Genomic DNA, 12,086 nt, shown 5'->3' on the forward strand with positions numbered 1-12,086 from the left:
TTAGGGCCTCACTAATCTACTGAGATTAGCTGAAAAATGTCTCCACAAGTTACAATCGGACTCAAAATTCTTATAGGCATGTCCAAAAAGAAAGGTGATTCATAAATCATTCATAAAATGCTGCTTTACCATAATTTTAAGCAACAAAAAATATTTTGGGGGGGCAAGATTGGCCTTTAGTAATTAGATTTATTTTAAATAATTTAGTATATGGTAAACTATATGCAACTATGAAAACTATTTAAGACCACGAGACATAAATACATTACAAACATATCAAAACATGCCAAACATGCATACAGACATTTCAACAAATCAAAACTTGCCAAGTCATTTTAATTCTAATAACCGTGTCAATAAAACCTATAAACATAAAGTTTGTATATCATGATTCTGTGTATACACTTTCTATAACAGGCTAGAGGTTTAAATAAAGTGATTAGATAGAAATGTATAATTTTTCAGGTTAACAGAATGAAATGAATTTAAATGTAAAAATAAAATCATCACACAACAAGGAAGACAAGTGCTGCCTCAGGGCAATGTCTGAGACTTATCAACTGTTCACTAAATAAACATATTACAGCAATTAGATAAACACGCACACACACACACACACGCAAGATGAACGTCTTAACAAACTGGAGGGCCATGATAAGAAAATAAGTAAAAGAGTGATTTCAAGAGAGAAGAAGGGGAGGAGAATGAAGAGAAGTGGTGTGGACAGAGAGAGAGAGATAGATCAGCTTTCCGTTCACATTTGGCCATAACAACAACAACAAAAAAGAGGCATTAAAATGAGTATGACAGGAACAACACAACCAAACTACATCAGAATAAAGAGAGAGAGAGAGAGAGAGAGAGAGAGAGAGAGGAAGATTTGCCAACAAGAATATGAGGCCTGTATTAAGCCAGCGGATATACTTTATAGACAGACCATCATCAGTGACTGTCCTCTTTTTTATGATTAAAGAAAAAAAAAAGACTCAAAGCAAAGAATAATTAGAGAAAATTGAGAACAGAAACCTAGATAAAGAAATATGACCACTTATGTCAAAAGTACAGAGCCTCTTCTCTTCTTCATTAACTGTAATGTAAGTCTATTAGTGCTGTGTGTGATTCAGACCTTTCCAGTTTCTAAGTGGGTTGATAATAAACTGCAAACTGGGCCAGATTTAATCCAGCAAGACAACAGTGTGGTTATGTGAGACTACAAGTAAGTGAAAGATAACAGTAAACTATGGTGCCATAACTAAAGATCAGCACTGAGCAGGCAGGGCTGAACCAGTGGCTCTTTTCCAAAGCTTATAAGATAATAAGATAATATTTTGGTCAGTATCTAAGCCAAAATCAGTTGAGAGAAATGTTGATTATAAATGAACTGCAAATACTGGAAAGCATTAATTAAAACAGCACACTCTAATTAATTATCAAATGTGTGTGTGCTCTGTTTTTTTGTGTGCTTATTAGTATGACTAGCTTAGCAACTTAGCACACTCAATAAATGAGACTTCACGGAATAATTAATGCAAAAATAATACTTTTATAACCCAAGTAACTATTTTTTGGGTGAACTGTCTCTAAGTCAAATGTCAAGATGAGTATGTACACACACACACACACACACACACACACACACACACACACACACACACACACACACACACACACACACACACACACACACAAACACACACAAACACACACAAACACACATAAACACACACTGACAAAACTCCTCAGGAGAAATGATGTGAGTGAACAAACGCAAACATAGACCCATTAAAACACACACACATACACAGATTCAAACCATGAACCACGAAACACATACACACTCAAATGCACAGAAATCCATTAGTTCTATAATGGCTGAAGGAAAAGCGTTTGTATAAATGCAAGTGAAAATAATAAATAGGACATGGAGAGATGCAAACAAACCGCAGCCTAAAGAGAGACTGAAAACAAAGAAGCAATTTAACAGATATGAGCTGCCCTCATCTCATGAGACACATACAAACTAAATCACTATGAATATTTATAATGATAACCACTGCTGTCACTATCAATATTAAACAACGTCTCTCTCTCTCTCTCTCTCTCTCTCTCTCTCTCTCTCTCTCTCTCTCTTTCTCTCTGTGTATGTGTGTGTGTGTGTGTGTGTGTGTGTGTGTGTATGCCTTATCAAATGCACAATAGGTTGTGTATATGAAGTTTTGTGAAGCACAACTTTTGTGAGCTACAATGCAAAAAAATGGCTGTTTGAAAAACATATATACACTAGCTATTCCAGGTGTGAATACCCTGTTCTTAAACCTCAAAATTACATTTACTGTTCAAAAGTTTCGGCATCAGTATCCCAAAAAAAAAAAAAAGGTGTTAGGGTTTACACAAAAAATATTAAGCAACATAACATTTTTCAACATTGCTAAAAATGATTGCATCATACTGGAATGATTTTTCTAAAGGATCATGTGACACTGAAGACTGGAGTAATGTTGCTACAAAATGCATAAAAACCTCACAGGTGACCTATTTGAAATCCACACAAGTAAAACAATTTCCTCAAAGCTTTGGGGTACATGAGTTAAATTACAACAGCTGGGAAACACCATGCTAAATGACTGCTTACTCACTAATTAACCCTAACTGCATCACGGTGAATGCATTAGAACCCACCTGCTTTAACAGCTAGCTGAATAATGGCACACCATTGAGCCGCGAGTCTGCAGCTGATTTTACAGGCCCGTGGTGCAGGATCACAGCACTAAACTCACTTAATGAAATAAAAGAGCTTTTATGACGATGTTAAAAAGACAGACAGCATGGATTCACAATCCAGATAATATGAGCGGGTAATAAGTGATCGTTAAGGGTTAATGAGGCTAAATTTATGGGGTGATATAGCCTGGAATAGTGTTAAAGGGACCATGTCATTGAAATTTGAAGGAAAAAGTCTTTTCTTGCACTTTTGACATATAACCTAAGTGGCTAAACAGTGCTCAATGTATTAGCTATGGCCCTGCATATCTTTCCAAAGAATTCCAGCATTTGAAAACAGCTAACTCTGTGTAGTAACAAATTTTAAAATGTGAAAAGTTTAGCATAACAGAGGTCATTTACATGCAGGGTCTAAAGGGTACAAGTAATTCTAAAGGTTGGGTAGAGGCTGGAAAGTGAACATGAAAAACTGAATAAACTGTATTTTTAGGGTACTCAGGGGAAAAAATAAAGAATAAATATGTATGTATGATATGTCCCTGTAAAATGCTACTATAAGAGCACAAAAAAATATATCAACACAAACAACTTGAATGTGCACAAACACTTTTCTAATGACTTTTATGAGCTGTGAAATCAAACGGAGAAGACAGGAAAATAATAATATACTATGTATCATTTAATATTGGTAAAAGCTGTTTAATCTAAATAAGTAAATGAGGCTCTGTTAAAAAAATACTTTCTAAAACATACTGAAATTGTTTGCAAATAAAGTATTCTACCAAAACATGGCTACTTTCAAATAGCTATTAATTTTACAGCCAGAGAGTATAGTTATGCTATCTACCAGTAACTAACTAGGCTAACTAGCCAAACCTTAACTCTTTGGTTCAGATTAACAGGTAGTCTGGCATCAAACTCACTTCTTTAAATCTAAAGGTGGAGCTGATTTTTAATAAACTTGTGGTGCTAGTAGCATAAAAAATGGCATACTTCATCTTTATAAAGCATGTATTTCTCTTTCACAATGCAAAAGAGAGTGATTTGTGGAGTGACATGATCTTTGGGAGTATAAGCTCTACTGTTATGGAAGAAAGTGTCTCCAGCAGTCTTACAAACACTATCACACACTCATAGCCCACAATCCAGCTACTCAGACTCTATAAGCTCTTTGGGCTGGTTCCCGGGCACAGATTAAGTTGAAAGAAAGACTAAAAACAGCATTTAAAGAACAATCAGCTCTGACAGAGTGATCTGCTCCAGAACTCGGCTTAATGTCTGTCTGAGAAAAAAAAAAAAAAAAAAAAAGATATATATATATATATATATATTCTTTTTTTTTTTTTTTTTTAATTTTTTGTATATATATATGCACTCACCAGCCACTTTATTAGGTACACCTGTTCAATTGCTTGATGACACAAATTGCTAATCACATGGCAGCAAATGTTGTGAAGACGACTCGCTGAAGTTCAAACCGAGCATCAGAATGGGGAAGAAAGGGGATTTAAGTGACTTTGAACGTGGAATGGTTGTTGGTGCCAGATGGGCTGGTCTGAGTATTTCAAAAACCGCTGATCTACTGGGATTTTTTTTTTTTACGCACAAACATCTCTAGGGTTTACAGAGAATGGTCAGACAAAGAGAAACTATCCAGTGAGCAGAATCTGTGTGGATGAAAATGCCTCATTGATGTCAGAGGTCGGAGCAGAATGGGCAGACTGGTTAGAGATGATAGAAAGGAAACAGTAACTCAAATAACCACTCGTTACAACCAAGGTATGCAGGATACCATCTCTGAACACACAACATGTCGAACCCTGAAGCAGATGAGCTAGAGCAGCAGAAGATCACACCGGGTGCCGCTCCTGTCAGCTAGGAACAGGAAACAGAAGCTACAATTCACACAGGCTCACCAAAATTGAACAATAGAAGATTGGAAAAACGTTGCCTGGTCTGGTGAGTCTCGATTTCTGCTGCGACATTCAGATGGTAGAGTCAGAATTAGGCGTAAAGAACATGAAACCATGGATCCATCCTGGCTTGTTTCAGGCTGGTGGTGATGGTGTAATGGTGTGGGGAATATTTTCTTGGTACACTACAGTGCACACTACAGCCTACTTAAGTATTGTTGTTGACCATGTCCATCCTTTTATGATAATGCACCATGTCACAAAGCTCAAATCATCTCAGACTGGTTTCTTAAACATGACAGTGAGTTCACTGTACTCAAATGGCCTCCACAGTCACCAGATCTCAATCCAACAGAGCAGCTTTGGGATGTGGAGGAACGGGAGATTCGCATCATGGATGTGCAGTCGACAAATCTGCAGCAACTGCGTGATGCTAGCATGTCAATATGGACCAAAATCTCGGAGGAATGTTTCCAACACCTTGTTGAATCTATGCCACAAAGAATTAAGGCAGTTCTGAAGGCAAAAAGGGGTCCAACGCGGTACTAGCGAGGTGTACCTAACACACACTCATTTATAGTTCTTGTCTGGTCAGTATAACAAATTACTGAGGGAAACATCAATAGAAATGAAGGGTGAAAAAGAAGAAAGCGCATCCATCATAATGAGTCAGAGCTGTCAGGTATCTGACGGAGAAGTAATATTTATTTTGGAACATATGGATGTTTGTGTGTGTGTGTGTGTGTGTGTGTGTTTTCCTTGCATAAAATGCTTTAGTGAGTTACAAGCAGCACATTAGCAGCAGTCCAAACATCTGTTTAACACACACAGAGAGCCCCTCAAATTGCCTCAGAGACAAAATAAGAGGTACAGACAAAACTACATCTGCATTTCCTGAAGAAACCGTGACTGCAATGCTGTAAACAAAGTGTTAAAGGTTTAGGTAACGAATCTGAGAGCACAAGAATCAACCAACTGTTAAAAGCTCTTATAGAAGTTTAGAGAGAAAAAAGAAAGAACAGTGAGTAATCATAAAGGTTGCTGCCACATAACTGTGTTTCAGTTTCTCCTCAGGGCATTGTGGGTAAAGTTACCACTCTATTGACTTTACAGGTCGTTACATGTCATGAGTGAGCCAGTGACACGGAGCAGACAACATCTACCAAAATCCCATAAAGGTCTGGGATTCATAAAAGTAAAAAAAAAAAAATTAAAAGAAAAAGAAAAAATATTTAATTTCAGCAATGATGAATTAACTTGATTTAAAGTGACTGTAAAGACTGTAAAGGGTTCACCCCAAAATCAAATCAATCAATCAATCTTTTTTTTAATTTTTTATTACATTTCCGTCAACAATGTAATTTAAAACATGAAAAAAAATAATTATATATTATTTAAATTGTAAAATATTTACAAGTTATGCTAATATTTAAATGTCCTAAAAAATATTGCATTACAATATTGATAATATGGTGAAAATTATTTTACAATTATAGTTATTTATTTACTTGCATGAAAGGTTTCGAGCAAAGTGCAACTAATCATCATGAAAAAAAAAGTGTAAAACAGTGTGCATTTAATTTCTTTCCCCTGAAACCACTTTTTCACCCTCTTTCTGACCTTTCTATGAAACTACTGTAGCTACCTTTAAGCTGTTTGTACATATGTAAATTGCATCTGTCTTGCTTTTGATTGGCTAATCTATAGAGTTATAAGCAAAGAAAGTCATGTTTTCCATTCTGAACCTTTTCATTCTGGTCATACCATCCTTTTTTTAACATTTAGCAAGTCCAACAAAAACGTCTCACAAAAAAAAAAAAATTATCACATGGATATACGCTAACTTGCAAATTCAGCCAAATTACAGTATATTACCTTAGCAAGAACCAGCCAAACCTCGAAATAACCGTCATGTCTTAACAAACAATCCATTTTAGATCGTTTTCAATAAATTCTCTTTTTGGACTGCAGAGGAACTTAAAGTTCCAGAGTGTTTTTATAGTACATCACGCTCTTTGATCTCGAAAGATCAAGGAAAACCTGACTCCTCATGATATGACCCCTTTAATATCAAACAGGAAAGTTTTGTTTAAAAGTTCTGCAAGCAGCTGTTCCCAACAAATGGCACCATCACTTTGGATTTGTTCTGTAAATTTGAGCTACCACACAATAATCTTGCACTGCTTGTCACAATACAGAAGCTCTGAACTAGAATTAGTTTTTATGATCAGGATTAGCTTGCACAGACACCAGTCGAGCACCTGGATCCAGAGCCCGGGCTGTGTATCGATCAGTATTGATCTCTATGGCGTACAGGAGTGAGAGTGACAGAGGGAGAGTGATAATAGGCTGAATTTATGAGCTTCATGTGGTTGTTCACAGTGATTTATACTCCTAGAGTGGGATGACCTTCAGCACTCTGGGAAGAGTCTGTGTGCTGAAATCAAATAAATGACGGTGACACCGTAAAAAGATGGGGAAACTTATGAATGTCAGAGAGTTGTAGATGAGGATCCTAACATCCTAATGTATCATCACATCTTTCCCACCAGAGACGCAAAGGGAAAACTTCACCAGGGCCCTATGAAAACAATTTTAATTTTTTCCTAAATTCCAGTTCTTTTTCCGCGAATCAAATTTTTTTCTGGATTTTTCTGTTCTGGATTCCGTTTTAATGGTTAAATTATATTAATCAAAAAGTATTTCCAATTATTTAAAGTTATGAAACTTCTAAAATGTAACAACAATTTATTAGAAACCTAACAAAAAAAAATATATATATATTTCAGGGCTCTAAGAAATCAATTTCTATTTTGTCCCAAATTCTGTCTTTTTAATGCATAAATTAATTTGTAGTAATCAAGGAACTTATATAGTTAAACAAAATGTATTAAACACTTAACAAACAAAACATTTTTGTATTCATTTTATTGATTTGTCATACTAAAAAATATCTTAATGAATTCTATATTGCCTGTTTATTTTTTAACTCATCATTTAAAAAAAAAGCAAAACATTTATATATTTATATATATATATATATATATATATATATATTTATATATATATATATATATATATATATATATATATATATATATATATATATATATATATATATATATAAAAAAACATTGAGAAGTACATTCTCTACTGTACAATAGTAATTTATATCGGCCAAAATTTTTGTCAAGCCTAATCAAACTTGAATATTGACAGATTGCAGTTTAGACGTTTGCTTTTCTGTGAACAATGTTTTTATCAAACGATTATGTCAAATAATACTGGAGTTAACTCTACATGTGTTCATCTCCTCATATAGTGAGACAGCAAATGCTGAAAACACCAGAACTGTCAAGCATACTTCTGTATTGTAGATGAAACTGCATCACTCATTCACAGAGACATACAGACATTTAAATAGCAGTATTCAGACATGAGTCTAAATCGCAATTCCAAAATCTGCTTAACTCAGTGTCACTCCACTACATAATGTACATTTCATTTTTATCACTGGATTCTGCAATTACGTCCACATTTTCCCTATTGTGGGAATCATAGGGCCCTGTATATTACTAATGTTGTGAGCAAGATCGTGTATTACACCTGGAGGAAGCGATCGGTGTGTGCTCACCTTGATCTGCAGTAGAGATGTTCCAACAGCGGTGCTCTCGAGTAAACTGATGTTATAAAGCGCCTGGCTGAAGATCGGCCTGTTGTCGTTCTCGTTGATGAGGTCGATGAAGACCCGAGCAAAGCCCACATGCTCCGACAGAGACTCGTTGGCATACAGCTGGAGAGAAGAGCAGCGATGTGACCACAGCTACCATCAGCATTAAAAAAAAAATAATACTACTAGTTTTATTTCATTAAATACTGAATGTGTTTTGTGTGCTGTATAGAATGTTCCCTTAGTAGGCAGCTAACTATGAAGGCACTAGACAGCAAAGGAGCTCACTAGGTTTTGGAAGAGAGCCAAAATATTAAATCTAAAGTGTCTGTCTTAAATTATACTTTTATGAGACCTTTATATTTCAACGGTGCAGTATTTCACTGTTGACAATTACTGAGATAAAAAAAAAAAACTGGGAAACTGAACAAAATACAAAAAATGTGCTGTTGTTTTGCAGTGCATTTGAAAACCACATGCAAGCTACATACAGTACATAATCAATACAATCTGTTACATGACATGAGGATATATTACAGAGGAACTTACTACAGTTTATTGAAAGTCCATTTTCTAAATCTCTTAGTGTATCAGTTCACTGAAGTTATACCATTTCGATGAACTGGAACAGATGTTTGCAAGAAACAAGGCTACAACCTGTTTGAGGGAATCTGCTGTACTGGTCTACAACAGTTTATGATTGTGTTTTGTACTGGTGCAGATTGCAGTCATTTGTCAGTGCAGCTTTATCCCATTGCTGCAGGGAGCAGCTTCTGCCGGTTGAACTAAATGAACTGCAGAAACACAGCTGAACTCCAGCAGCATGACAGCACTGCTCTCGATATAAGTGCCAGTCATTTATTTGTATCTCATTTCCCCATTCTAAATCTCAGTTTAATTTTCTAAAACCACAACCCCGGCATGATCATCTATTCTCTGTGTATTCTAAATATTAAAATGCGCACAGATCTATTGGGCATGAGATATTAAAGAGCATTACTGTCGTTCAGTTCAGTGTGACTCATTATAAATATAAAGCAGCTCCCTAAATCCGAGAACTGATTTAAACACATGTCCTATAAAACCAACTTCAAATTAAAATCGACTCTACTGTATGTACAGTAAGTCCTGTTCTTATTGTGAATGATTTTAAATTAGAATGGCATGTGAACCGATCATCTCTTCGTCTTTGCTAGGCAGAGCAGGAGATAAACATGAATGAACATCATCAATGCACACCATTTTTCAAGTTCAAGCCCACCGAGGTTAACCTACTCTCCCGTCTGGTTTGTTTATCGGACACAAATGGATGGATGAAAATGTGTTTTGTGCACTCACAGAAAAGCTGTAGCTCCTGATGGTTTCGTAGTCCAGCGGGACGGCCACACGCACACGGAGATCCGCTCTGCCCTGCACTGAGGTGGGAGAGATGCTGAAGTGCTCGGAGTTATTCCCCGTCAGGACCACCTGAAACATGCTGTTCACCCCCTGTAGAGACAGACCGAGTCATTTTGCACCATTATTATTTGACTTGATTTGATATTTCATTGTCCACAGCTAATCAGCAAACATTTCTCCTTCTCAGGTGTTTCTCAAAAAAAAAAAAAAAAACCTTATAAGCGTCAGAAATCTCATCTCAGACTGTATCAAAGTCAGCAATCAAAACTGACTCAAATATTTATTATCCTAATGTACTGAGCTATTTTGCACATTCGTTTTCATTCAAGCTCTCATTTTCAGGGTTTCTGCAGGTTTTATGAAGGTAAATGTAAGATTTTTTAAGACCAAGTAAAGAAAATGATTGGAACATAATACATCAACAGGATCTCTATACGTAAATGTATTGTATTAGCAATGCTTAAAAGTTCAAAAATACAACTTCCAACAGATCTCTTTTACTTTTTTTATTAATTTGACCATTTTTTAGCAGCTAATGCAATATCTTAATGAATTTAAATCTTTATGCTGACATTTAAGACCTTAATTTAGACTTTTAAAGACCTTTATAAGGCCTCCAGAATTGAGTCTACTTCCCTTTCTCCAAAGGGATTTGATGAGGAAATCTGAGACAACTTTGACACCAACAAACCAAGAGAACTTCATTTGGCCTCATAAAAAAAAAAAAAAAAATCTAAATTTAGCATCCAGCGTACAGTACATCACACCGGCAAAAAGTTCCTCTCTCATCCTTTCCTCAATTGTGAGAGTGTGTTTTGACAGGGATTTTATTGGACAGACTCAAAATAAAACTTCATACTTCACATAAAATAGTAATAAAATGTTCTGCAATAATAATTTCTGCCTCTCGTCATTGTATCAGGTACAGAGAGACCCCGGGCAAATGAAGAGATGACAGGAAGTCTCTCATTAGTGTCATTCTCTCTGCAGCGAGGGGAAGACAGGACATATGGCAGGCAGTAAATTCAATGATGACTCATCACTATCTTAGAAAGCGCAATTTTCATATCGTACACACACTGCATCACACACTCTGATTAAACACAATGCTAAAGTGTGAGTGAGGCAGCTGGCACTTACACTGACAGAGAGATTCGCTGTCTGAAAAACACACAGTTGCGTGAGCTGTCACAACAACTTACGATGAGAAGAAATATCTGGAATATAGTTTGGATGGAAAACGAAGAAAACGTACCGACGCAGACACACACCTAAGCACGAACACAAACACTCTCAAAAAGCAATAATGTAGAGCATGGTGAGAAGAATCTGTGATTGATTATTGTGTGTGTTTACTTGCTGCTTATCTCTACTAAGTCCACACTTATCTGTCTCTACAATCCCTCCATCTCTTCGAGTCTCCTTCTCTCTTTCTTTTTTTGTCGTAATCTCTCTCTCTCTCACACAAAAAGGAGAAGATGGGTTGAGGGTTTTTCTCTTATCAGATCTCACATGCACACACAGGTATTGACAAACCAACATGGTAGCCCTACAAACCCTGTGTACTAGTCTACGTGTTTCTTAACAATATGGGAGACAATAATTCATTCTCAGACTTTTTACTCTATAAACATTTATACTATTTTTTTGATCAAAACATGGGTGCGTTTCCCAAAAGCAACTATGGTCATAAGTTCCGTCGTTACCAAGAGACCCCAGTTTGATGAAGTAAATGGGGTAAGTTATCACAAAAGTTCACAGGCTTCCAGCTAAATTTGAACACAATTTGGAATTAGATTTTTGCCTTAATTTTGTTCACTTGTTTATAAGTGTTAAAATTGGTAACTTACACTAAAACTATTAAAATATTGTTGTTAACTGAAATAAGATTAATAAAATAAAATAAAATATTTGGGCCTATTTTATCGATCTAAACGCAAAGTGTAAAGCACACGGCGCAGGGCATGCCCAAATCCAGTTTTTCTATTATAACGACGGAAAAATGGTCCGTGCATCGAGGCGCATTTTGGAATGGGTTGTCCCTATTTTCTTAATAAGTAATGGGCCTAACGTTCAATACACCAACCAGAGTGTGATTTCCCATTCCCTTTAAGAGCGAGATGCGCTCGTGCCATGGCGGATTGCTATTTACGTGGTGGAATTTGTTGGCGGAAAAGCTGAACGCTTCATGATCTGCTCATGTGCGAAGTTAAAGCGCTCAAGCAGATCATCTACGGGACAAGCAGGAATCGACCAAAGCTCAGCGCGATGAGTCAGTTAATATATATGTGTATGTATTGGCACGATTGTTCAATTAATTCACCAATTTCATTCATCATTATAAGTAGTAATAAGCTGAATTGCAATTAGGTAGCCTAATTCTA

At 36.1% G+C, this 12,086-nt stretch overlaps 1 protein-coding gene across 1 annotated transcript in view; it reads right to left on the minus strand.

Moving 5' to 3' along the window:
• cdh23 (cadherin-related 23) overlaps nucleotides 1-12,086 on the minus strand; it is a 200,694-nt gene that overhangs the window by 71,680 nt on the left and 116,928 nt on the right. The window contains exons 11-12 of the mRNA XM_026257924.1: nucleotides 9,643-9,792; nucleotides 8,269-8,427 (exon numbers count right to left, since the gene is read on the minus strand). Coding sequence (XP_026113709.1) covers nucleotides 8,269-8,427; nucleotides 9,643-9,792 — 309 coding nt within the window. The remainder of the gene's footprint in view (nucleotides 1-8,268; nucleotides 8,428-9,642; nucleotides 9,793-12,086) is intronic.

Source organism: Carassius auratus, unplaced genomic scaffold (genome assembly GCF_003368295.1).
Source record: "Carassius auratus strain Wakin unplaced genomic scaffold, ASM336829v1 scaf_tig00214573, whole genome shotgun sequence".
NCBI lineage: Eukaryota > Metazoa > Chordata > Actinopteri > Cypriniformes > Cyprinidae > Carassius > Carassius auratus.